This window comes from Alexandromys fortis, unplaced genomic scaffold (genome assembly GCF_014885135.2).
Source record: "Alexandromys fortis isolate MF-2015 unplaced genomic scaffold, M_Fortis_MF-2015_v1.1 scaffold_174, whole genome shotgun sequence".
NCBI classification, from domain to species: domain Eukaryota; kingdom Metazoa; phylum Chordata; class Mammalia; order Rodentia; family Cricetidae; genus Alexandromys; species Alexandromys fortis.
The window spans coordinates 3,425,556-3,452,910 of record NW_026068063.1 but is presented as its reverse complement, the minus strand read 5'-3'; the positions used below and the strand labels follow the sequence as shown (position 1 = coordinate 3,452,910).

The window sequence follows — 27,355 nt, the reverse complement described above, 5'->3', positions numbered from 1 at the left end:
GCTCGGGAAGGCGGGAGACTGGGAGGGGTTGTATTTCTCGAGCCCCTGATCCCAGTCGCGCGATCTGCAAACAACCCCTTGCTTTCTATTCTTGATTCCTTATGGGCCCCGTCCCAAGGGATCACAGTTCCACCGACAGAAAAGCGAGCCACCCATCAATGCCCAAACCGACCACTTCACCACGTGAACGCCGGGTCAAAGCCCTAGCTCCCTAAACCTGACTCGCGTGGTCTGGGAAGGGAGCGTCTCGGGCCGGCAGAGAATCCATCGTGCCGGGTCCTCCCGAGGCCTCCGTGCGCCCGGGGCGCAGGCTTTGCCCAAGTTTGCCGGGAGATGCCCTTCCCAGAGCCGGAGTTGTGGGCCGGGAGGGAGGGGCGCGTGATTGACAGGCTGAACTACAGACTCATCTCTTACCTTAGGCCGCGGGCGCTGATTGGCTGCTCGCTGACATCCTCAAACCCGGCTGCTCCGCGCTGGGCTCCGGAGGGGGGCGGCTGCGGGTGGAGGTGCGCTTCTGACAAGCCCGAAAGTCATTTCCAACCTCAAGTGGACTTTGTTCCAACTATTGGGGGCGTCGCTCCCCCTCTTCATGATCGCCGGCAAACTTCCTCCTCGGCGCTGCTTCTAATGGAGCCCCACCTGCTCGGACTGCTACTCGGCCTCCTGCTCAGTGGCACCAGGGTCCTCGCCGGCTACCCAATTTGGTGGTAAGACTTGCCTTCCGTCTGCTTGCGGCCCCGATCTCTCGGCCGCGCCCGGGAACGGTGGGGGGGCGCTGGCCGGGTCTGGGCAGCGGCAGGCCTAGGGCTCCTTTCTCCTTGCTTCCCTCCAGCCCCCCAGCCGTCCACCCCTCCTGGATTTTCTGTTGGTGTTTCCTACCGAATCCAACTCCTGGCTTCTCGGATAATCACCATTTTCCCTGCTACCCGCCGCAGAGGCGGGAGGGCTCTCCCTACCCCTGAAAGTCTCTCGTTCTCAGTCTTCACCCTCTCCTATTCTGATTTTGGGGGGCCGGAGACCCTTCGTTCGCTTACATTTGGATTTCTGTGCTGTCCCTGGGGCCCGGCCGCTCCTCTTTTCCATTTTAGGGTCTATACATGGGCAGAATTACCCTGTCCTTCTTCGCCACCCTACCTCCTCCGTGTCTCGGTCAAAAGATTGCTTCCACAATGCTCGCGTTTGCCTTCATATTTCAGACCCTAAGGGCTTTGGGGATCCTAAAAGGGGACTTGGGGGGCATTTCACCAGATTTCCCCCACTCTGCTCTAGATTGATTTTGAGCCTCCGAAGTGAATGTGGAATTTGCTGGTCCTAGATGCCATTGCTGGTCCGGGTGGATCCGTTCTTTGCTTGTCCAGCCCGGAGAAAAGAGGGTTGGGGGGCTCCCTGAAAATCTACTTGTTTTGGAGGGAGAGGTTTGTGTTGTTCTTTGAGCGAAAACCCAGTTCTCCATGTCAAATTCGTTGCATTTGGGAGACGGAGAAGGGAGGAGAAAGGAAGAGGGAAAGGGGAATTCTGTCCCTGAGAAATACGGATACAAAAGGCATTTTATAGTAAATAAGGCTGGGAAAGCAGGCGGCATACTTCGGGGTTCACCGGGTGTGTGAGGGGACTGACTGGAAGATAAACAGCCTTTTGCGAGCCCCCCCCCCCGGCTCCAAGGGCACCCCTGTTCTCCCAGCTCCAGTGCTGCTCCCCCTCTGCAGGTCCTATAGGGGAAGGCTCTAAAACCAGTTTTCTAAATTATACCCCAGGTCTCCCAGTCTCCAGCCCCCTGCATTCCGGAAAACTTTAATAAAAGAAACCTCCCCTCCTGGACAGCGGCAGGCGGCCTGGGGGGGGGGGGAGGTGAGGAGGAATTTGGGACCTGTGAGTAAAATGGAGACTGGCCCCTGGGGTGCAAGTTAGAGAGGAGGTGAAGTGCTACTTGAATGCCCCCTCCTTCCTGCTACCTGCAAGCCAGCAACGTGAGGCTCAGAGCCTACCAGATGCCGGGCCACACCCCAAATCTTCCAGCTGCTTTAGGGATATCTGGGAGCTAAGCCATGACCTGGCCAAGGGTCTATTTAGAGGGACCAAGAGTTGCCCCTGAGGCAGATACCCCAAGGATAGACAGGCTTTTCTCCCTGTGGGCTTGGGCTGGTCTGAGGCCTTCCATGTGGTGTACACAGAGCCTGTGCAAGCTGAGGGCAGCCAGGGATTCCAGGGTGGGGTTCTGCCAGGTGCCTCCTGACTCTTTTCCTATCCCTCAGCCGAGGCAATGCTCTACCTTCTCTGGGAGCAGAGGAAGAGATGCTTGGAGCACTCGAGATGATATGAATGAGGAGAGTGGGCTTCCTAGTCCTGTGAACTGGAAGAGAGCACTTCCTGGGGCAGTACCAGGGGGTTAGATGATGGTAGCAGTAGGGTTTGTGTGTGATGGTGTCCAGGAATGTCTAGATAAGGTCCCCAACCAACAAAAAGTGATACCAGGAAAACCTAGAAGGCTGAGAGACAGGCCCTAACATAATGCTACACACATGGCCTGTTTGGGGGTCGAGGGGGATCAGGTGGCTGCTTTGTCTGAGCGAGAGAGAGAGAGAGAGAGAGAGAGAGAGAGAGAGAGAGAGAGAGAAGAAGAAGAAGAAGAAGGAGGAGGAGGAGAGGAGATTTTAGAGACTGGTGGTTTGTCGGTGCCTGTGGTTGCCTCTGTGTATATGGTGCAGTGTGTTCTGGGTCTATGACCCTGAGAAGTATGTCTGTGCACCAGTGTGTCTCTCTGGGTGAGAGCTGGTAATGCCTGAGACCCAGGCAACTGTGCATGTGAAATCTTGTGGCCTGTGCCTAGGAGATCCGTGGCCTACTGCATACAGGTATCAGCAAGTGGTTGGTTCTGTGATGTGAGACAGAAGTCTGGAAGTTTCTTTGCTTGTGTGAAGGGGACCGCCTGGCTTCTGCTTGTGATACTGGACGTGAGAATATGTGTGTTTGGATCTGTGAGTTGTTTGTGCATGTGTCTGTGTAAGGCCCTGCACACTTGAGCATGCCTTCTTGACGGTATAAGGGGGGAGGTTCCGCAAATGTCTTTGTGCATGCTATCGGTGTTTGGGGCATGATCTGCTCGTGGTTGGAAGTATGAGAGCGAGCCTTGTACCGATACCTGGAGGAGGGCTGTGTCTAGGCCTGCTTCTGATCTTGTCTCCTAGTGCCAGTAGCATAGTTTTGTGCCAGTGGCTATGTGTCTGTGGTCATGTTTGCTGACACCTGACTTGTGGGCGTGAGGGACACCTGAGATAGGGTGCTTGGACATCCATGGCCCTGAGGGGAAGGACAGGCAGGAAGTGGATGTCTTAGAAGGTAGTTGCAGACACAATTGACCTGGGCTCCCAGCTGGAGTGGGGGCAGGGCCTTCCTTGGCACCAGCGTGCCCGTCCGCTTGAAGACTACGGCCACTGACCCTCCTTCTTTTGTGGTTTCCTTTCGGCCTTAGAGCTGGGGTGGGGCATGAATCACCTTCTTAGGGCTGGAATTGGAGAATGGTAGCCCTCGAATTCTTGATTCCCCCTCTGCCCCCAGGCAGGCAGATTCCAGTCCTTTTAGCCTGTGAGTCCATCACTGCCTGCCCTCCTTGGCCCACCCAGCACACACATTCCCCAGGAGGGGTTTACAGGAGAAATAGCTTAGCTGGGATTTCGGTCCACATCACCTCAAGGAAGATCCCCCCCTCCCAAATCCCCAGTAACCTATCTCTGTTCTTCCTTGCTTAGGCCCTAAGACCAACAAACTACAGATGAGGAAGGGGCTCTGAGAGGCCTCTCACTCTAGAAGGAAGCCCTGTGCTCCAGACTCTCCGAGCTAGGCAGTGGCTGCACTGGGCCAGGAGAAGTGGCCGCGAGCCTGATTTGTAGAACTCTCCCCGTCAGTACTAGTTAGCTACAGGTAGAGAAATCTATCCTTTCTCTGGAAAAACCGATCTTCCGAGGGCCTTGCCTGTGTCATCTGTGCTCCACAGGAGATGCCTGATAAAAGGGGTTTGGTTGGCTGGGTGGCTCATCTCACTGTGTGACTAAGGACCGTTGACCCCCTCCCTTATTCTAGGCCACTTTTCTCACATTTTACCCAGGGTCACCTGCCCACCCAAACTTGCAGTTTAAGGGAAGATGTTTTGCTGAGGCCTCCAAGCCTGTTAGGCTACCTGGGCTCTTATTCTACCACTCCGGGGCCCATCCTCTGCCCAAGCACCTATCGTAAGCCCTGCCTCAGTTTCTCCATGTGTCACATCCTGCTGCCTCTCCCCTGCTCAACACCCACCCAACAGCCTGGCGTTCAGAGGCTTGGGAACGTGTTCAGTCAAACCCCGGTGGGGGTCAGTAGGCTGGGCCCAGGGAGGCACCTGGAGACTGCGGGGGAGGAAGGCCCCAGGCCAGGTGTTAACACTTGTAACAGGCAGGTATTACAGCTGGCTGGGGCTAAGGCTGGTGAGGAGCTGAGCTGGCTGGAGGCTGTTGATCCCACAGACAGACAGATGGGAGATACCAGCTCGGATGGCCAAGCTTCAGCAGGGTGGTCGCCCTTGCAAAGAAGATCTTGCCTTGGGGGATTCGTCTGGGGGAAATGAATGCGGGGCCCCCTGGAAATGAGTTCATGGCCCTCCTGCCCAGCCCACCCCTATTGTGGCTGGGACCTCCAGCTCCAAAGGGAGCTCAGTTGGTGGTAGATCTGTTTGTGTCCTTCTGACAGCATCAGATATTGATTGTTAAGTAAACAAACAAACAAAAAAGGAAACAGGTCCAAAGATGCTCTATTACCAGGAGCTGTGTCCTTGGGAATAACCTACTGGAATATATAGGAATGAAGGCAAGTGGGGGTGGGGGGGAGACACAGCTGTCAGGGGAAAGTCCCCCCAAATTTCCAAGTGTCTAATTGACAGCTTGGTGTGACCTGCTCCACCATCCAGGAGATTCTGAGGTCTGGGGATCCTGGCTGTCCATCCTGTAATGAATCCTGAAGGCAGAAGAGGTGACTGGGAGTCTAGACCATTATAAAGCTGGTACCTGCTGAGCGGCTGCCAGGCCCTAAACTCAACTAGAGCTCTCCAGGGCCCGCATTCTCTCACTTCTGGGCTCCTGCTCCATCCGATTAAAGAGGCATGAGGCAGACAGCAGGGCAGGTGGTGTCCCAGGTAAGAATCCCTAAGGAACAGACTGGTCCAAGAACTCAGTCTGCTGGAGGATGCAGCTAGCTGCGGAATCAGAGCTAAATCCAGCAGCCTCCGACCAAAGCTGCCGAAGAGAAGGGCCTTCCCTACCTCTACCTACCTAGAAGGCTAGGCCCCTACATATTTTTTTTTCCTTTTGTGGGGAGTGAGATCAAAACAGAGTTTCTCTGTGTAGCCCTGGCTGTCCTAGAACTCGATCTGTAGACCAGGCTGGCCTTGAACTCAGAGATCTGCCTGCCTCCTGAGTGCTGGGATTAAAGGCCTGTGCCACCACTGCCACTGTCTGGCTATCTATTCTGTTTCTATATATTCGCACTGGGTGCTGGAAATTGTTCAGGCTGGGAGTAGAGAGACTCATGTCCAAGTTCTAAGTTTACCACGAGGCTGTGTGACCTGGAGTGAAGCTCTGTCCTTCTCAGTGTCCCAGGCATATAATGGGGACCCCACAGCAGACGCTTGGGACCTAGTGCACCCCTTTATCGCCTTAGCTTGGTATACCTGCCCTAAACCCCAAGCCCCTGTCCCACTACTGCCAAGCCTTCTTGATGTCCTTCTAAACCTCTCCTCAGCACTTTCTTCCCATCTGCAGGCTTCTGGCTCACATACCTGTATTTTTTCATGTTATCTGAGTAGCCAAGGCACAACGACCTCTTCCAGACTCGGTTTCCCCATATGAAAAATAAACAGAGTTATAGCTTCTAACTTGTGCACATTGGGGAGCGAATGCAAGCTCCTAGAATGCTGCCCAAAGACAGGAAGTACAGTTCGATGTTTGACCCTCTCTCTGGTCCCGAGTCCAGACTTGACTCTTCCAAGAAACCTTCCCAGGTTGGTCCGCGTGGCCCTTACTTCTCCTTGTCCTACAATGCTTGGCATTAGAGCCCACAGACTTGTAACTTTCATCAAAAGTAGAGGAAGTTTAGCCTTTTGCTCCCAGGGAAGGAAGAGTAAGGTAGACAGAGGTGCTAATCCTCCTGACACCCCACAGTCTCCCAAGCTTTGAAGCCACTGTCATTTCCAGCTAGGACATAGAGCACATGGCCTGGTAGGGAGGGGTAGGCTCGGGGCACTGGCTGTTGGAGCAGCCCCACGAGATGAAGTTGCTTCTGGAGTTGGGGGATGACTCAGAGGGTGGTTTATAGACAGAAGGCAGAAAGCTTGGCTCCTGGCAGAAGCCTGCTTCCTAATTACATTCTTCGGGGGGTGGAGGTATGTGGGGGACAGTAGGGCAGAGACTTCTACCTCATCCCCTCCGGGCCTGGTACCTGTGATGTCCTAGCTCCAAACACTCCTTAGAGAGTGACTCCACTGTCCTGAATGCTAGGCCACTGAGAGGAGGGGAATGTGGGGAAGAAGGACAGAGCCCCTGGTAACTCCCCCAGGACAGACTGACTAGAAGAGTGGGATGCTGGGAAGGATCCCTGGGTCCCCACCCTGCATCTGTGGGAGAATAGCTAAGCCACCTGGGCTGAAGACTTCTAGAATCTTCTCCATGTAGCAGCTCTCCACTTCCCCTTAGTGTCCAGTCCTATGGTTGCCTGTGAAGACCTTCAAGTTGTCCCCGGGGCTTGGGTTCTGGTGGCCCATGGGGGCAAGAGGCCAGGCCTGGTGTTCAGAGGCTGACGCCTAAGTTTTTGTGGTAGACAATGTGTTGCTTGGAAGTGTGATTACTGCCTTAGGAGCCCAGAGGTTTTTCTGGTAGGATCAGCCTTGTAGTAGAAGGGAGGAACCCCACTAGTCCTCCCTTAAACTAACTTTTCTGGGAACCCCGGAGCTCACCTGGCTTCCTGGCGACAAGCGTCTGTCTGCCCGTGCTGGCCAGCATGGTGACTCTAACAGTCTCTACCTCAGTCCCAGGTACTTTGTTTCTGGTCCAGGGGCCAAGGAAGGTATGGGGCAGGCAGGGGTAGGGGTGCTAAGGCCTGCAGCACCGGTCCGCCTATTTGAGCTTGGTTAGTACAGCTGGCAAGAGTTGGCAGGGGTCAGGATGGGGACAGCAGACAGCTCTCTGCTTTCCCCTGAGGCAAGCCTTCTCAAAATGGCCTCATTAATGTCTGTGGAGTGAATTCCAGCAATGTCAGGCACACTCACACGTCTAAGGGAATGATGGGGTCCCGAAAGTGTGCTGTGCTTGGGGACAAGAGGAGTCAGACTGAGAGGCGGTCTCCAGGTAGGGGGTCAGGGGACTCTCCCAGAGTGATGCGCTGTGCACGGGGTCAGCAGATATTTGAACCGTCTGTGTCTGGTGGGAGACTAGGAACAGATTCCAGGGCAAGGTACAGACTATAAACTTTACACTCGAGCAGCCGCGAGGTGCTGGCTGAGTTGCCAACCTTTCCAGACCTCAGTTTTCTCATCTGCCAAATGGGCATTAACACAACTTCCCGGCCTGTGGAGCTGCTAAGAGCTCAGAATTACCAGTCTTTCCAGAGTCAGCAGCTACCGTTGCTAGAAAGATGACCAGGGGCTCCACCCCCTACCCAGGCGAGATGCAAGAGTAGCTACAGTGAACCCCTAGTCTCTGAGTAGAATCTGTGGGAGCAGAACCCTTGTTTGGGTTTAAGACTGAGTGACAGCAGACATGCCCCAGTTTCAGCTCTGGAGGCTCACTCAGCCCATAGACCTAATCCCCACTGAGAACTGGGGTAGAAGGTCTAGGTGGAGGAGAGGGATAGGAGGGCATCAGGAAATCCAAACACCCCCAAGGAACGCCAAGAAAGCCCACAGTAGCCCGTCTTCATTCCACGAGCTGTTGGAGAGGCTGGAGGAGAATGTGTGTCCCTGCGCTGGCAAGGGGGATGGGAGCAACAGGACCCCATGCCCAGGTCTGCTGGGAGGGCCTTTCTGCCAAACCTGCCCCTGGGCGCAGAGTCCCACTTATCTGTCGGAGCCAGCTGGATCGGCAGAGAAAACCAATCTTCCAGCGCCTGTTATGAATGCAAATGGGGGTTTGTGACCATGTGAACCAGCATGCCGACCTCTCCACACTTTATAATGTGGCTTTCTGAGGGTGTCACTCTGCTCCTCTAAAGCCTCCCATGGCTCCCCACTTCCCGTCTAGAGCCCCTTTGTTTGTTTTGGCCTATACCTATACAGCCAGCCTTTCGGAACCCCTCTCAAACTCCCTCCTCAAACCCAACATCGAGTAAAAACATGAGCCCCTTTGCTTATTCACTGGCTTCTTCCTCTTCCTCTGAGCTGGGGAAGGCAGGACCACTCTGTCTCCAGGTTGGCCAGGGGTTATTTCTGCTCTGCTCATCACGGGTCCCGCCTGGCTCAGGCCACACAGCTGGCAGCCCTGAACTGTAGAGGGCCTGAGGGCCGTCGGTGTCTCCTAAGACAGCGGGACCTTTTCCTGGGCTGTCGCCACTATTCTAGATGCTGGGGTGTCTCCACCATGTCCATACTCTTGGGCTGTGTTGTTCTTTCTCAGCCCGGATTGCAGAGTTTTTCTATTTATGTGTTCTTCCTCCAGGTTCACCCAGCTCTTGCTGGGCATCTGAACTTGGTAAGGCCTAGGGGGCAGGTGTCCTTGGGTACTGCATGCTGTGTGGTGGTCTACACAGACCTATGGGATCTAAAAGATATTCTCCCGAGCTTAAAGATGGGCAGGAACGTCCCATAGGCCACGCATGGCAGGAGGAGGGTTGGAGCACATGCCCTTTCTCCTGCCTCACTTAGGTTTGCAAGAGGACTCCCTAGTTCCGATGAGAAACTGTTTATTCGCGTAATGGTTTGCTCTCCAAAAGACCATTCTGAGGCCAGATCTCCCTCGACTTTCAACTTGCGAGCCATGACTTAGTGCGTGTGGATCCCACTCTGAGGAGCTGAGGAACTCTTACTGGGAACAGGCGCCTGCCCCTGGAGGTGGTCAGACTGTCCCCAAGCTGGGATGGTACAGTGTAGCATGTGACCGTTTTGTGGCCCTTGGACCCAGAAGGGCTAATCTTGGTCAATTGTTGGTCCTCTGTTTTCTTAACTGTAAGACAGACAATGACCACCACGGTTCCTGCATACTGCCTGTGCCACCACCCTCCTGGCTCCCTTTCCTTGGCATCTAATCTTCACCCTGCGGGGGCCAGAAGGAATTGTGTCTTTGTGTGTGGGCAGGGAGAAGCTATGTATGAAGATGGGGGGGGGGTATGTTCATGTGTGCATTGGAGCGTGAGGTCAGGGTACAACCTTGTGTGGCTCTTCAGGCACTCTGGGGTTTGAAACAGTCTCTCACTGGGACCTTAGGCTAGGTGGGCTGACTAGTGAGCCCAGGGATCTTCCTGCTTCTGCCTCCCCAGCGGGATTACAGGCACACCACCACGCCCAACTTTTTTTCATGGGTTTGGAAGATTGAACTCGGGTCTTAGATAAGCCATCGTACCTCCCCAGCCTCGGAATCCAAGCCCATGTCCTCGCCCTGAGTGAATGTCTCAGAGCTGTGGGTTTTTCACTTGACTTTCGCAGCTAAACCTCCGGCATTCTTTGCTGCCGAGAAACTAGAATGCTTTCCCCTTTCTTCCAAAGCATGTTTCCTTTATGTCCCGGCCATTAGGAAGCCGGATGCTTACATCTGTGCTGACCTTGAACGGGCGTGTTTGCCCCCTTCTTTGCCAGGTCCAGCTCTTTGGGCTGCATTCTGTTATTTACCCAGAAACATTTTGTATTCTGAACTCCTCACAGGCAGACCCCATGCCTAGTGCATCTAGAATCCTCCGTGCTTGCTCTCTGTGTAGTGGCTACTGATGCTCCATACATATTTTTTTCTTCAGATGGGATGCTGGCTGCCAGCTGTGCTGAATTCTTTCTGAAAAGAGGCAAGGCACACAAAAATGAAAAAGCAAAATACATTTTTTTTTTGGTTTTTTGAGACAGGGTTTCTCTGTGTGTTGGCCCTGCCTGTTCTGAAACTCGCTCTGTAGACCAGGCTGGCCTTGAACTTAGAGATCCACCTGCTTCTGCCTCCCAAGTGCTGGGATGATAGGAACACACTATCGCCAGGCAGCAAAATACACTTTGTTGGCATGGTGGTAGTATGCCTGTAATCTCTGTGCTCCAGAGGCTGAGACAGGAGGATTATAAATTTGAAACCAGCTTGGGCTATACAGTGAGATCCTGTCTCTATAAAAGAAAGAACGGAGGAAATGGTGGGTGGGGAGAAAAGTCGCTGTTTCAGAGAAACAGCTCTGAGCAAACACTTTGGGGTTGAAGAGAGTGTACTTGATGTCTATAGTCTGCTACTCCCAGTCTGCAGAGACCGTGTCTTCAGGGACACTGCTTGCAGGGATGCCACCACGATACGCTTTAGTCTAAACTTGAATGTCACATCCTACTTCCTGGGATTCTGTTTCTTTTTCTTCCAAGACAAAACCTCCAACATTGTAGCCACAGATGATCTTGGACTTCTCATCCTTGAGTTTCCAGCCGCCGCCCCCCCCCCCAGTCCTCGGACTAGCTCGCACCACCATGCCTGGTTTTATTTGGTGTTGATCATGTGTGCTAGGCAAGAGCTCTACCAATTTAACTATGCCCCAAGTTGGGAACTCTTCAATGGCTGTGCCTTCCCTTTGCTTGGTCCCCAACACAGCTGTTTTGTCCCACCTCCCTCACCTTGGAAGCTAACTGGTGCTCTTGATACCAGGTGGCACATACAAGTACCCAAGTAGCCCTTCCCCTTGCCCCAGACCAGTTGCTGTTATTCCAGAAGTCACTGTAAGAGGTTCAGGCTGGCAGGAGAATGGGAGCTAGCAGAGAAGATGGTCTTAGGATAGCACAGGGTGGCCTCCCCTCAGCCCATCTTCCCTGTTAGCCAAGCCCTGGGTGGACAGCCTGGCTAGGCCTTGGATGACCCACATCACTGCTGTTCTGCCATGGGAACCTCATCCAGAAGAGGAGGAGAGCCGGGCACTGTGATACCTCTGACCCCGACACTCAGAAAGCCAAAATAGGCAGATTTCTATAAATTCAAGACCAGCCTGGTCTACATGGCAAGTTTCAGAATATCCAGGGACAAGAGAGGCCCTGTCTCAAAAACCAAATAAACAAAAATCAAAACCTAACAGATGAAGGCAGAAGTAGAAGAGAACTTTGGGATAAGGGAGGGGAGGGTAACCTGCCCGCCACCCGACAAGGCTTCAGCTTACCTCTCAACTCCTACCCTTGGTTGGCGCCTTAGGGACCACCCCACTCAGTCCCTTGTCTTCGGCAAAGAGAACGTCCAAATCCACCCTGGGTGGCCCTCCACATCAGTGAGAGATTCTGGATCCTTCCAAGGATAGCCATGACTCTGGCATGTCCTTGAAGCTAAAACAGTGCCCCTGTCTCTAGAAAGTGAGCAGCTGGGGAGCAGGATTTAAGAACCAGCAAGCAGTCAACCCAACCTTCTGGGTGGCCCACCCTCAGCCCCACGCACAGGCCAGTCTTAGATGCATGTACTCTCTCTCTCTCCCATTCCACAGGTGACAAACTGAGGCCCCGAGAGAACCACACTTCAGCGCCCAAGGCTGCTCAACCAGTAGATCCCAGCTCTCTTTACAGTGCTGACTGCTGGAAGCCAGGCCCTCCAGGGTTCCTAGCCCCTCAGTGGTACTACCCTCTGCCCCAAATACCAGGAAGCTCCCTAGAGGTCTATCTGCAGACTTAATCTAAGCCCAGACGCATGAGCATCACTGAAAGTCCTCAGTTTGCATTTGAGGCATGGATGCACTAGTCCCGGAGTCTCCTTTCTCCAGAACAGTCCCTTAGGTTGCCTGCCTTGAACCACTTGTTCTTCAGGACTTTCCCAGAGTCCTTCACTAGTCCTGTGATTCATAGAACTGCCTTCAGCCCAAGTGAGGAGCTGTGCTGCCCTGGTCCTTGAGGCAGAGGGGTCTGCTCTAACGTCTGACAATTATGGTCGTCTCTATTGGGCCAGGAGACTGGAGTCCCAGTGCTCACAGCCTCAGGGTCCACACCCACCCTGCTCAGTCTCCAGGTATCCCAGAGTCTGGGGACCCTTTCCCAGATGACCTTGATCCTCCTTCTGAGCTCTGGAAGTTTTTCCTACAGGGGTGAGCCACACTGCTGATGGCCCAAAAAGAGGTCAGGCAGGCTCTTTGCAGGGACTGTGGCTACCTGGAGGTTTGGCCAGGTGTCCAGCATGGGATGATAGAAGGATGAGCCCAGCGGAGGCCAGGGCCTCTTTCTGTCCGTGCCACCATTTTCTAGAATGAACTCCTTGGAGAAATAAACCTTTCTGGCATTTTTCCCAGGTAACAGGCTAGTATCGTTTTAAAAAAATTAGCATTGGTATAACACACACACACACACACACACACACACACACACACGGCTCCTGTGAGTTCAGGTCAGTGGGCTCAGTAAAGTGCAAACATTTGTTAACCCGAGGTAAAGGTTTTCAGTCTGTGGTACTAATCATTCAGTAGTCCCACCCCACACACTGTGGCGAGGCTGAGGAAGCTGGATGGGAAAGTCCGTCTATCTAGGTTCTGCCAGCACAGAATCTGGGAGAGGGCTTTGCCCTCTTTCCAGCACTACAGCAGGGGCTCATCTTAGCATGTGAGTCTCTTGTTCAGCAGCAGTCCTGGGGACTGTCCCAGCTGGGTTCCCTTTCCCCTTCAGGCCCCTCTTTGCTAATCTTGGCTCTCCTCTTGACACTCTCAGTCTCAAATGACCTTCCCTGGTGCTTAGCCAGCTTTGTGGTTTTCGATGGTGTGATCAGAAGGACGGTGACATCACCAGGTAACACAGCTGACTACTGACACTGACCCTGCCTGGCTCTCCTGCCTTGCTCTCCTGCCTGGCTCTCCTGACCGCCTGCTTCCCTTCCAGCCTCCTTTCACTTGCGACGATTAGAACCTGGCTCCTGGGGACAGTCCTGGGCTTCTGTCTAGGTAGCCGGGTGACCTCATTTTCTCTGAGCCTCAACTTTTCCCTCTGTGAAACGGGGATCGTGAGGATTAAAGGCTGTAACATATGAGACAGACAGGGTCTGGCGTCTACACAGTGAGTAATCCTCCCATTTGCCATCATTAATCTCGCTGTACGTTTTGTTGTTCTTGCGATGCGTCACCTCGCTGTGCCTCTGTGCATCCCCTACCTTCTCCTGGGGAGGTTGGGAGGACTCCTGTCCACCCTGCAAAATGAGGCTGGTACCGGTCCTCACCGAAGCCCTCCACCAGCACCTGTCCCTCCCTCCTGCAGTCTCTGTAGGACCGGGTCTTCATCATCCCTCCCCACCCCCGCCAGACAGCAGAGAACACAAGGCATCTTGAGGACAGGTCCTAAGTTGAAGGGACAGTGCTGAGGGTGCCCTGCTGGACAGAGGCTCAGCCTTTCTGCTCTAGGTGTGTTTCCTCCTCCCCCCGATGTCCTCCTCCTCAGGAAGATCCACAGACACTTGTCGTCTGTTTCTTGGCTTCTAAGTCATGTCTTGTGGGCATCCATATTCTCTTAAAGAAGGACTCGGCTCCTGAGGACGTAGGTTCTGTTCTGTGTCTTTGTCACGCAAGTGAGCCTCATATCACAACCTGAGGGATGCGGAGCACAGCTGGGGAGCACAGTCATTCTCCACAGAAGCTCTGACGGGGCTTGGCTGCTTCCCACACACTGGGCAGCATCTCCGTCCCCCACAATCTCATCAGGGCCCAGTTTTGAGCTTGTAGCCTGTGCCTTCCATGGATACACACCCCTTGCTGCCTATGAAGAGGAGCTGTCAGGGAACATGGCACGTCTCAGACCTGTCACTTGGTGGCTCCCAGACTTTTTTTGAGGGGGAAGGGTTACTTGAAAATTTCTGAGTCTCCATTTCTTCTATGTAAAACGGGGTGGGGGCAGTGTGACGTCAGGGAAGTTGTGAATTCCCCGCTACACAGGGGCTGAGCTGACAGTGACTGATCATGGCTGGTGTGCAGGTCATTCCAGTACAGCGAGGGCCGTCCAAGTGCTCAGAGCCAGGAAAGAATGCGGGTCATCCTGCTCTGGAGAAAGGGCCACGCTGGGGAAAGCCATGCCCTGTGATGGTGTGTCCCAATTATCACCTTATTTAAGAACCAGAGTGGGAGTGGTTCAGAGCAGGATGCTACTGATTCAGTGAGGACACTGGCCTGACCCTGTGTCCCGGTGGCCTGCTCAGCCCCTGGCTCCTGGGAAGGGGTGGGCAAGTCAGATGTGGCTTCGGGGAGTTTTACTGGGGCTCCTGGGCTGGTCTGTGCAGGTTTAATACGGCTGAGGCACCGGTCATTTCAGTCCTGCCAAGTGTGCTGAATAAGCCTGGCTGTGACTCCTGGGAGTCTGGGTGGTTGTGCACATCCGCCTGTTAGGGACGAGGGCCTTGCTGAGCTACTTGGAGGCCCACGGACCAGAGGAGATGATGTGCTGCTAGTGTGACCAACTACCTGATATGTGTCCTACTCAGACACCAGCTGCTCTGCTGAGAACTGCTGAGAACGAATATTCTCTTTATTATATAGTCCTTCACACACACACACAGCAAACACATAATATATGGGATGTCATAACAAGACGAAAACCTGAACTTCCCCACACCCTGAAGAACCAGAACTTCTTCATCTGTCCCACAGACTTCTCCCTCCCCACCCCATCACCCTCTCCCTCCAGATGTGACCACATCCTGAATTTTGCCCTTCTTGAGAGAGGGGAGGGCGGGTAGTCTGTCGCTAATTCGGCTGAACTGTCCAAGGAGTCCTGTCAATTCATCCCCTTGCTGGGGTTACCTCCACATTTAGCTGCCGATATGGCTGCTGGGGACTGAACTCAGATCTTCAAGCTTGCAAAACTTCCTCCCAGCCCCTACACATTGATTCCATGAGTAAGGTTAAAAAGCCAGCTGAGTGTGGTGGCGCACACCATTAATCCCAGCACTGGGGAGGCAGAGGAAGGTGAATCTCTGAGTTCAAGTTCCAGGACAGCCAGGGCTACACAGAGAAACCCTGTCTCAGACAGCAGTAGCAGCTTAAAGGTATCTCCAGGTAAGAATGGATTCGTGTGTGATCCTTCTGTGATTTTCTCTTCTTTTTTTTTGCGACAGAGTCTGATGGTATAGTCTTGGCTAGCCTGGAATTTACTAAGTAGGCCAGGCTAGCCCTGAACTCACAGAGATCTACCTGGCTCTACCTCCCAGGAGCTAGGATTAAAGGTGTGAACCAGCACGTCTCTCTTTGTTCTTTCTGTTTTGTTTCTAAGTTCCGCACTGCTGCTGAGTCTGTATATCCTTCATGTTCACGGTTGTGGAGGAGACACTATGTCTTCTCACTTTCTCCCACGGACACACGTCTTTCTGTGTGCTCGGGGGAAAGCTCTCTGAAGACCCTAGAAGCAGCACTGTAGGCTGTGGGAGGTGTGGCTAGCAAATCTTCCTGACGTTCAGCTATTTCCTGAAAACAACGATTCCATCTTTTTCTTGTCCTTCGTCTTTTTGCCTGGGACCTTCCAGAACTTTTTCAAGTTCCAGCCTCAGAGTCTCCCTTACCCCAGGTCTCTTCCCAGCTTGGCTTCTTTGCCCCACTCCCGCACCCTCAAGTCTTCTGAGCAATATTTGGGTCGCAGCACTAAGTCTCAAAGTGCGTCCTGTCACACCAGTCCTGCACGGTCCTGCTGGGAAAGGCTTCTCGGGTCAAATAAATTTAGACGTTACCCTTGTCCGTTGGAATCCCAGTGGCACCAGGCGACCTGCAGAGGTGACCCTTGTTCTCATTTGTCTAGTCCTTTCCCCAGAGTGGATAGCCCCGGAGCCTTTTCTTTCTTAGATATCAAGTGTTACTCGTTTTGGAAATTTCAGTCCTAGAAAAATCCTCCTGCCCCTTTCAACTGTCGGTTTGTTTTCGTGTTCTTATTCTCCCAACTGGGAGGCTTTTTTTTGGGGGGGGGGCCATCCTGCATGAAGTGAGTGAATTTGGTCCAGTGTCTCTATCCCAGAGGGGCTTGAGATGAATGAATGGCCACGAGCGTGAGCAGTGAATGAAGCAGCAGCAATCGGCCCACTGCTCTGTGGTCCAGCTGCGTCTCTAGTCCTGGGAGGAGTCAGAAGCTAGGGACACTTGAGGCTGTTTGGCCAGGGCCCAACCCTGCCTACAGTAGTTCTGCAAAGCCTTCCTCCAACACCCACGTGGAATGAATCACTCAAATTAGGCCTCCTGTCACTGGTTCTGAGGCATCTGTTTCACAGGGAGGCCTGGAGCCCTTGCAGGGCAGAGGCTCCGTTCCATACGCCCCTCTGCTTCTCAAGAGCGGCTGCTTACTCTCTGGCCACTGGGTGAATGCGGGCAGGGGAGGGCTCCTGTTTATCCTTCCCAGGGACTGGTGGGCACTGTGACTGTAGGCTCTGGAGCCAGACCAGAGGTGTCCTTTAGCTGCCAGTCTCTGCCTCTGCTTGGAGACTGGACAGCTCCTCCTCTTCCTCCCACCCACAATTACTCCACTGACTACGCAAGCGAGCAGGGTTTTGTTTTATATCAGTGAGATGGGGTCTCACTTTGTAGCTCTGACTGGCCTGAAACTCAATAGGTAGACCAGGCTAGCTTCAAAGCTAGGAAGACTCTCTGACTCTGCCTCCCAAGTACTGGAATTACAGTCATGCCCTACCACCCTGACTTTTTTGTTTGCTTGGGAGCTCTAGTTGTTGGTTTGTTTACATTGAGACAGGCTCTCGCATAGCCTGGGCTGGCCTGGGACTCACTGTTGGGTGGAGGATAAACTTCTAACCTTCCTGCCTCTATCTCCAAGTTCTGAGATTACAGGACCACACTCAGTGTATGTGATGGCAGAGACGGAACTCGGGGCTTTGTGTATATGAGACAAGAGTTCTGCCAAACGAGCTACAACCCCAGACCCTCTGTTTGTTTGTTTGCTTTGAGACAGGGTCTCACTATGTAGCTCTGGCTGGCCTGGAACTCACTATGTAGGTGAGACTGCCCTTGCATTTATAATGACTCTCCTGCTCCAGCCTCCCAGATGCGGGGATTATAAACTGTGGGCCACCATGCATGACACTTCTGGGTTTTTTGTTGCTTTGATCCTTTATTCATCCCAACAAACTGGAGCCCATAACAGCACCTGGTTGGGTTTTCGTAGCGATGTGTATCTGTGTGTGTGTGGGGGGGGGGGGATGTTGGAGGGAGAGAACACATAGGCAAGCAAGCAGGAAGTGGGGAGGCCAGAGACTGGCTAGTGCCTTCACAGCAGACCCGGGAAGCTAAGTACATTGAAACAGAGATCTCTTTGAAACGGTGTGGATTGAGCGCCCTGTGCTGTAGCGGTGTCCTAGAATAGAGAGCTCTAGATCATGACTTAGTGCCATCGTCCTCAACCTCCTGCTATGTGTGCTGGGAGATGTCTGTACACAGAATGCCAGGGCCACTTTCACCCAGAGTTAGAAGCTTGAGGCAGCAAGGCCTGAGGATGTTAGGGGCCCACTTCTCACCTCTGAGGGACACACCACAGGATCCCTGACTTGGCCTCGAGCTCAGGGAAATTTGTCAGACTTCGTCATTCCCCGCTTAGAATGGGGATCCCACAAGCGGCAGAGCCTTCATTCTAGACCCGTCTTTTTCCTGGCCACCCAACAGAGTGAGCATGGGGGCGTTGCAGGCAGACTGGGGTGACATGCGGACTCCAGGGCTGCTCACTGAGGAGCAGTGAAAGCCCGGGGCTTCAGTGACAAGCGATAGCCCCCTCAGCAAGGTAGGGCAGGACACAAAGTGGTCTGGAGGGTGGGGACAGGAAGATGAGAGTGCCTAGCAGGTGGCCCAAAGATGCCATTGAGCTGACAGAGCCAGAGAATCTGGCGGAGAAAGACTGAGATCTTTGTGGCCTGCTAAGGAAGGCATTCAAAGCAATTCCTAGACCTCTTTCTGGTCTGCCGAGCTTGACTGGTGTGAGGAGTGGGAAGTGGGTGAAAGTCGTGGGTTTTCATCCTCTCCTCAGTGATACGCGGTAACTGTGGTAACGAAGGGCAGTCTGAATTTCCCAGAGATACGGAAGGGCCCTGCTCAGTACTGACTCCTCAGCCTCAAGAGATACTTTATCAGAGGTTGCCTGTGGGATGTGAACTCAACGGCTGGCCATCGGCCCCTGCCTCCGTTTACCCTTGCCCCTGTGAGTTGGTGTTCTGCTTGCATCTCTGTGTCTGAGGTTCCTTTCTTCTGAGAGCAGAAAAATCTGCATAGTGCACCCCGTTCTTGCCTCCTGGTCCGGGTCCCACTCGCTGGTGATACCAGATTCTGGCTATGCACATTTATTCTGCACCCACTGTATGTACTGCACATCAAGGGTGGCACTTGGTTGGAAAGAACAAAAAAATTTTTTTAAAGCGACAACAGTGCCAGGTGTGGGGGCACATACCTATAATCCCAGCTCTAGGGGGCTAGTGCAGGGTCATTGCCATTTATCAGAGGGCAGCATGGTGGACATGCCCAGTGAGACCCTACCTCAAGGTAGTATAATACAATATGCCAACCCCCTTTGGGTTATCCGTCCCATCCTGTCCTGTGATCCCCTTCTCTGGGTCTCCTCAGTTCTGCCTGGAAGCTGGCTGTGTCCTTGCTACCGTCCTCCAGCCCCTGTGTGAATAGCCCCATTAGTGAACACAGTCTTCCAGGTGAGGGATCGTGACAGCATTGGATTAGTGTGGGACACGCCAGGTGCAGAACAAATGTGCTCTGCTGGAATGAATTATTACCAGAGGATGGACCTAGACTGTCAGACAAACTGGCATCAGTCTAGGAGGAGAGATCCAACCATTTCAGGCCCTGTGCTTCCTACTGAGCCTCTGCTTTCTCACTGGAGCAGCAACAGCAGCCTGAACCCCTTGGGACTTTGGAAAGAACACATCCGGATTAGGGGGGTTCTGGGAAAGAGCTTTGAAGTCTCAAAGGTGTCCAGCTCATCTGAGAACCCACGTCTTCTAGGTTTGGTATCTTGGAAGAGGCCTGCTAACCTGGAATTTTCTGTGGTTACTTGAACCGTGTGTTTTACCCCTCTGATTCTGGGACAGGGTAGGAGGAGTCTCTTGTCTCCTGAGGATGCCTGGGACATGGTCCTGCTTTGATACAAATAACACAAATGTTAAAGCTATAAGATCCGTATCAACAGTCAAGAGAAGAAATATCAGTAGGCAGAGGCCCCAGTGTGGGTCCAGTGCTCACCCTGAGGCCTTGCGTGCCTCAGTTCTCCTTTGACACACTGTAGAGACCTTGTCCCAATAAATGTCTCTTCTTGCTTTCTTAGCAACCCCAGTACCACTATCACCAGCTGCGCGGCCCCAGACATGTCTCCGCGCCTCTATACCCGCGTCATCGCCTGTCAGATGGAGATAATAACGTCATTGGGTTCTTTGGCAAATTAAAGGATGTATTTCATGTCAAGTGCCTTACGTGGTACCTGGCACAGAGTCAGCGCTCAATAAATGCTGTCCTTTACGAATAATAATAACCATTTTGAGTGTCCTGGAAGCGGGTTCCCTCACTCCCTTCCACCAGAGCTCAGGAAACGATTTCCTCATGGTCTTATTAACTACTGTCTCCCCAGATGAGTGCACCCCGCATTATCTTATTCACCACTGAGTATGTTCCTGTAAAATCACTCCCCTTTATTTCATTTATAGTTGTTTCCACAAAGAGGCCCTCATTACCTCATCTCCCCCTGGTTTGTGGGCTCCTCCTGTCTGTGGCCACTCAGGGCCAGAGTGACTCCTAAGGGATCTTTAGCCATTGGTCTTCTTTGTTGCTATCTGTCTGCCCTCAAGCTGAACAAACAACACTTTTGTAGAAAAATCGATAATTTGTCCAAGTTTAATGGTGCAGGCCTATAAACCCTCCTGTTCAAGAGGCTGAGGCAGGAAAACGAAGTTCAAGGTGGAACATATGCCTTTAATACCATCACTGAAGAGGCAGAGGCAAGTGATTCTCTGTGAGTTCCAGGCCAGCCTGGTCTACATTGTGAGTTTTAGATCAGCTAAGACTGTATAGTGACACCCTGTCTCACCGAAGGTGGTTAAAAAAAAGGGAGCTCAAGGCAGCCTCTAGAACTTAGCAAGGCTATCTCTATCTATATATTCGTATCTATATTATAAAAGGTTATAATATATTTTATGCATATATGTTATATATTATAATATAATATGCATAGCTCAGCAATTAAGGACTTGCCTAGCAGTGTGAAGCCTTGGGTTTAATCCCTAGTACTAAAAAGAAATGTGTAATTAGAGTTACTTGATTTAAATATGTATGTGTGTATAAGAGAGAGAGAGAGAGAGAGAGAGAGAGACAGAGAGAGAGAGAGAGCGAGAGAGAGAGAGAGAGAGAGAGAGAGAGAGAGAGAGAGAGAGAGAGAGNNNNGAGAGAGAGAGAGAGAGAGAGAGAGAGAGAGAGAGAGAGAGAGAGAGAGAGAGAGAGAGAGAGGTCTTTTGTGCACAAAGCCTGTTCTCCTCCAGAAGAAACACAATAAAACACGAAACTGTGGAGGCAGGAATGGTTGCGGCCTTCTGGAGTGACAAGGCTGGCCACACTGAGAGGAAATGGGTGACCCGGGTGGACTCAGGCTGCAGAGGCATCCCTTCCCTCCTGGGCTGTGTGAAAGAACTCACACATGTGGATCCCTGGAGGAGGCAAGTCTTGAGACCTGATCCCCAGGACTGTTTGTGGACCCCCAGCACGTCTGAGTTTCTGTACTCATTGGCATGTAAACCCCCACTGCAAGGCTCAGAAATCTGGGTGGAGGAATCGGGAAAAATAGCAGGAAGACAGACAGACACAAGGAGGAATGTGGTATGGGCAGGGGTTGGGTCCCTAGCAGTGCCCGAGACAAGGTTCCTTTTCAAAGTATTTTTCATTGGGACCTTCCTTTTCCAATAGATGTTAACTAGCACGGGGTTAGGAGCAAGGCTCTTAAACTTCAAGCTCAGAGGCGCCTGTGATTTATACCTGGTCTATGTAGATGAGGGACATGTCCAAACACTTTTCACTCGGCGCTGCTGATCAAAAAAACAGTTTGGCTGCTGAGGCTGTCAAGATGGAGGCTTGAGAAACCTGGAGCGCTAGGATGAGGACAACACCAGGGCTTGGCAAAGAAAGGCAGGCCCACTCTGGGTACCAGGAAAGGATGTGTGGCATGGGGCGGGGCAGGGCAGGGCAGATAGTGCCCAGCAGCGGAGCCTCGTGTGTGACCCCAGTCTCCTTGAAATGCAGGGAGGACCCACTGGGCACCCAGACCCCTCGCATACTATGGATACGAGGTTTAGCAGATATCATTACTGTGAATTTCCCATGTAGCCACTATTGAGACCCAGTGGCCCTCCTCTGAGTGCTGGAATACCTAATGGGGTCCTGCTTGGGTCGGCCAGCAGTTTGGAGCGTGAGAGGGGACTCACAAACCCAGAGAGGAAAGGCCAGGTTCCGTGGAGCAATTGGAGGCAGGAGCCCGGATTGGTAAATGTGATGGTGTGGGTGTGGGACAGGGGGTGCAAAGGAAGGTGTTGAGGCTCGCTCCCGGGAATGGGTCCGGGAGGGAGGAGCAGGCAACGCTTTGAACTTGCGCGCAGCCTCCAGAAGCAGGGCGGGGAAAGTCCAGGTGCCGACCAGGCTGCCTTCACCTGCGGATCCTTGGCGCTGTGGGGGACGAGGCGCAAGGAAGACCTCCTGGGAATGCGGTGGAAATACCCACCTTGAAAGGCACGGAGCGGGAACGTAGCCCTGAGCGCCGGGTGTGGCGAGGCTCCCGCCCCTATCCCCACCCGCCCCTGGCTGCAGCCTGCGCACCTGCTGCCGCTGCCCGCTGGTGCCCGCGCCGGTGCCGGTGCCTCCAGTGCCGGTGTCAGTGTCGATTTCAGGACCCCGACTTGGTGGTGCCCCCAACAACTGGGCCATCGTGGTTCCAGCCTTGCGCAGATTCCATCTAGAAGTCCCCACAAATGAGTTGGGAGTTTCTATTGTTAATCAAAGTTTTATTATGAAAAGTGTTAATGAGGGCTACAAAGGCCTGGCGCTCAACACCACGACGCATGGGGGAAAGCGAACCAGAAAAGTTGGAAGGAGGCAGATGATGTAGCTCAATTCGGGTTTGCGAGCCAGGAGGGTCATAGCGAGTCCCAGGCCAGCCAGGGCTACACAATGAAAAAATAATACAAGGAGCAAGCATCTACATGCTTCCTAGAGCAGCCATTTTTAATGGTTCATACATGCATGGTTGATTTTGCTGAACAATTGCAAAAAACAATCTCTCACCAACTCTGAGATTCGGATACGTGAGGTTGGCCCGGACCTCAAGATTTCACGCTGCTTAACAAAGATAAGGATTCCCGGTGATTTGGGCTTCTGCTCCCCTGCCGCCTTTGCCCTAAGACTCAAGACATTTGTTGTCTCTTGCCTTCATTCAACCTAAAAATATTTCTTCTTATGCCCAACACACTTTTCAAAATGGCACTGGCTCTTCGGAGAGGCGTGGCCTATAGTCCCTCATCACGTGACTTAATTCTCAGTCTGCTTGCCTCTGTAGCGCCATATATAGCTTGTTCCTGGCTCTCATTTTCCTGACAACTGAAGGTTACCTCTTAGGTCAAATGTCTTTTCTGGTGAATTTTATAGAGACGGTTGTGTACCCGGCATTGCTCCATCTCCGGCCATCCTGCTGTCCAGCTTCTCTGGAGGTGTTTAATGGGCTTTCCTAGTCTCCTTCCTAAATGGGCTGGTCCAGCGGGTTAGTGCTGGAGTCCATGTGTCTGGGGTTTGCAGATCTGCCCCTGGTAAGCCGGCTGCTTCAGTATCTCACCTGCCTTCCTGAACCTGGGCAGTGATCATCCTTGGTCCTCCAAAGAGCATGATATGGAGGTGTGGAGAAAGGTGATCTCTCAAGGCTCGGTTCCAGCAGTAGCTGATGTCTGCATTTGAAATGGGCAGGGAGGAACCTAGGTCCCAGTCAGTAGCTCTAGGTTGCTCTGGGAGTGGGTAGTTCTTCTAAGATTGTAACTATACTCACGGACATCTATATGCTCTCAGTGTCTAGCACAGGGCTGGCCCAGTAACTGCCTCTGAAATAGAGATATACAGTAGGCCTGTGGCCCTCGTGGAGCCCCCAGAGAGATGATCTTGAGTGGGCTCAGCTTTCTGTGTTCGAAGACTCAGATAAGGATTTCACAGGCTGTGCAGCAGCTATGGAAAGAGCCCAGAGAACCAGCAGGACGACCTCTGCCCTCAGCTTGCCATGGTGGTAACCTGCGTGATCTTGGGGTGGGAGGGGTGCGGGTGACTGGGGAAGCCAGTGGGAGCCACTGGGTCTAGTCCGAGGAGGCACTTCCAGGGCTCCTGTGCCCGCTGCAAAGTCAAACTCTCCACTCCATAGTTTCCAGAGACTGAGACAATTTGTCCTCTGAAGAGCGCCACTATTTAGTAGAGAAACAGACTCGGTAGACGGCTCAGTGGAGGTTGTTCAAGGCCATGTCTTCCCTGAGGAGCTGAAGAGATGACCAGAAGGAACAATTTAAACTGGAGACAGCAAGAGGGATTTTAATCTCAGATCTTGAGGAGTGAATAGGAGCTCAAAGGGAAAGGAATGGCTAGGCAGGCCGTTTTCTCTTTTACCAAAACTTGGCTTGAAGGGGAAGCTACATGAGAACCCAGAACAGTTTAAGACCCAAGAACTGGACGCCTTCGTTTCTTAGAACAATTAACCAGACCCTGTCAGGCACCCATCTGCTAGTGGGAGACTGTCCCTGCCATCTGTAGCCCTCACTTAGAGGGTCAGCAAGGAGGAAGTGGTAAAAGGGTCAAAGGTGCCAATGAAGCAAACCGGGCTTAGGGAATGTTCATAGTTCTGATTGGCAGGCCGATGGGTAGAGAAACAGACAGCAGAGCCCAGAGAGAAAGGGGTAGCAATCAACCTGGGCTCTCAGGCCTAGCATACAGGCTGTCTCTTTGATACTGCTCCCAGCCTCTCTCCACTCTTGTTTTTTAGAATTCCTACCCAGGAACTCTTCACACTTGGTCAGCTGCAGGATACCTCTTCTGCATAGGGTGGAGACCCCATTTTATACATACAAGGCAGGAAATAAGCTAGTGACACACGGAGCCCCACCCACTATGCCCTGTGAGGCTTGTGAGAGGTTCTGTGTCGTATCAGGGCAATGGAGCTCTGGCTGGAGGTCGGAAGGCCTAGACCGTCCTCCCTCACCACTCTGAACCAGTGAAGAACATTGGATGAGTCACATCACTTTGGGGGGACCTCAGTTTCCCCCAGGAAAATGAAGTTAACAGTCCCACCGAGCTTTGATATTTCATGACTCGATACTTTAATGTACTAGCTGGCTATGTGATGACCATTTACAGAAGGCTTCCAATGGATGTCTAGAGTTTCTTATGTCCCACATACTCTCCTCCAACCAGCCAGAGGCCATCAAGGGACACTTTGAAGGCAGAAACTTTTATCCTACAAGACTTTATTGTCTATCAGCCTTGCACCCAGAGATCCCTGCCCTTGCCAGGGTTTCAGGGATGCTCAGCATCTCCCCCCCTAGAAAGACTAAATGCATCTTGAGGGAACTAGGAGAGTCGTTACAACTGCCAGGCAGGGATGATGTGACCCAAGCAAGCCTTTGATCCATGGTTGTCTTTTCTGTGAAACAAGGCCTAACTGCGGTGTCTGAGGCTAGAGGCCAGACCATGGTTTCCAAAGGCAAGGACTTGACCTGCTCAGTGCGGGTGGGAAAAGGAAGCTCGTGGGATTCACTTGGGAACTGCTTGGTAGGAAATGACTCGTTCTTGACCTAAGCTTCTGGAAGCCATGTCCCTGAGACAGCTGGCACTTCTCAGAGAGACCTTCTTGGGGGCCTGGCCCTTCCATCCTTGGGTGTCCTGGGTTGAGTCTTTCCCCTGGTAAGTCTAGAGAAGGTGAGCTGGGCCAGGCTGCAGAGCAAGCGCTGGCTGCCAGAACCCTTGTCTCCCTTTCTTTCTCGTCTTCCACCTTTTCCCCTCCAGTTCTCCGGATCCCTCCTTCTCGTCACTCACCTACCAACACTCTTCCCTCCTCTTCAGGGCCTACCAGCCTGCCCTGTACTCCTCCAACCCCCCAATTTAGCCAGGAGGGACAGTCCTTCTGTGCCCTCCCCCTTCTCCGCTGTGATCTACTCCACCTACCTGTGAAATGGGGGAAGGGGGGCTGGCTCACAACACCTCAAAAAACAGGTTTCAACATTTCACAGGTTTCAACATTTTTCAGGCGGCCTTGTCACACCTTATCAGATCAGGGCCTGCAGGCCAGGCCCGCTGTGGCAGAGTAGACTTTGCTACATTCCAATCAGGCTGGGCTGTCTTGGGCGAAAGGGTCCTCGGATGGAGGAAGAATTGCTACCCCTTCCCTCCGATAGTGGTTCAAGAGTGACCCCTTGGCTGTACACTTCTTCCCACATTGTTTTCTTTGTTCCATGGCTGCCCAGCATCAAGATTCTTTGGGGTCTTCCTTCAAGTACACTGCTTCCTTGAAGGGCTCCGCTTGGCCCCAAAAGGAGCTTCTAGAAGCAGGGAGAGAAGATGAGTTGGAGTTACCCATAATGTAGGCAGTCGCTTCGCCAGCAGAGCCAGTACGTTTTGTTGCTGAGTTCCATGGGAAGCTCAGGGAGAGGGCAAGAAGACGAAGGCCACCCCGCCCTTCTCAGCTACTTCCCTCCAAAAGGAATGACTTTGACGTTAGTTTTCTTTCTTCACGCCTGCGGGTTTCACCCCCTGATGTGGGCTGCCAGCCTGGAATCCCCCTTCCTTCATATTCTCCGAGAGGCTCTGCCTTTTGTCTCCTGCCATGCTCATGGTGGTCTTGGTGACATGGGAAAGACTAGCAAAGCCCAAAGACCCAGAGTTGAGCTGAGCCAGCCTGAGAAACAGACGGGGATGCTGGTCCCCAGGCAGCTCTCACTGGGTGGAGAAGATCAGGCTGAGTGTAAATCCAGAAGGGAGTCTCCACAGGAGGAGGTTGGGTGATGGCTCCACCTGGCTGAGGTGTAAAGGCTTGGGGAAGCAGAGCTCTCATCTAGATAAGGGACAGTAGAGGAAGGAACCATGTGATGGCTGCCCACGCGTGCAGGCTATGTGCCTCTCTAAGGACCATGAGCCAGAAGCCAAGGACATAACCGATGGTCCCATAGGTTTTGGGCCTGGCCAGTGTTGCGCCTCCTTGCCTGGGTTACCATATGGTATCAGCAGCCCCAACATGAGGCTTCCAGCTGGCCCAACTCCCCCAGGTACTTTTTTGTCCTCATTCATAACCTTCTCCCTGTCCCTGAAGCCCTTGTCTTGAGATAGCCAGCAAGTCCATCCCCTGCCACAGCCCCGGCTAACCTCTCCGGCGCACCTGAGCCTAGTGGCATTGAGGCCTCTGGCGTTGACAATGTGTGCCAACTGTCACACCAGCCTCCCAGCTGCTCCGCCGGCTTTTGATCTCGTGTGCTGCCCTTGTCCCACTGCACATGTGACAGATAGGTCAACAGACCAAAGTCCAGCTTAGGATGCTTCAAGCTCTGCCAGCCTACCTAGGGTGGCATAAAACTTGGCAGGTGGGGCCCCTTGCCAGCCTCTCTCCCCTCATCTGTTCCTCTGAAAAAGCCCAAGACTTCAAGTGAAAGATAAAATGGTCACCCGGGTATGCCAGCTGTTCGGAGGCCACTCTCTGCTCCAGGTGCTTAAGAGAACCCGGATCTAGTTACCAGGTGCTTAGCTGTTCCTGATCACAGCAGTGGGGGCCTCCTGGTCCCATTCTGGAAGACTCAGCGATCTCACCCTGCTCTAGGGCAAAGATGATGGGGGGGGGTGTAAATGACAAGGGTCCAAAGACCACCTCCTGCCCATGTGTGGCATTCATAGTGCCCTGAGCTGGTAGGAGCTTGAAGAGGGCTTGTCGGTCTGTTGATAGATGCCTCCTGGCCTGGGTGCTCCTCCACGGGGCTTCATTCATCTCTGTGTTCCTCGCACCTGGAGCTCCGCCAGGTTCACAGTCATCATTCAGTAAGAGGTGCTGAGTGAATGTGTTTACCAGGGAAGGACTTGAGCCCAGCTGCTGGAAGCAGGCCCTCCATTTGCTTCTCCTCCCTGGGCCCAGTCTGACGACCCAGACTCAGGCAAACTGGAAACCCAGCCTAGGCTGGGTTCCTCCCTTTTCCTCTCACCTCCCCCC

At 53.0% G+C, this 27,355-nt stretch overlaps 1 protein-coding gene across 1 annotated transcript in view; it reads left to right on the top strand.

Annotated features, from left to right (window-relative positions):
* Positions 1-449: 449 nt before the first annotated feature.
* Positions 450-27,355, top strand: part of Wnt3 (Wnt family member 3) — a 43,166-nt gene continuing 16,260 nt past the window's right edge. The window contains exon 1 of the mRNA XM_050120379.1: positions 450-707. Coding sequence (XP_049976336.1) covers positions 628-707 — 80 coding nt within the window. The 5' untranslated portion in view covers positions 450-627. The remainder of the gene's footprint in view (positions 708-27,355) is intronic.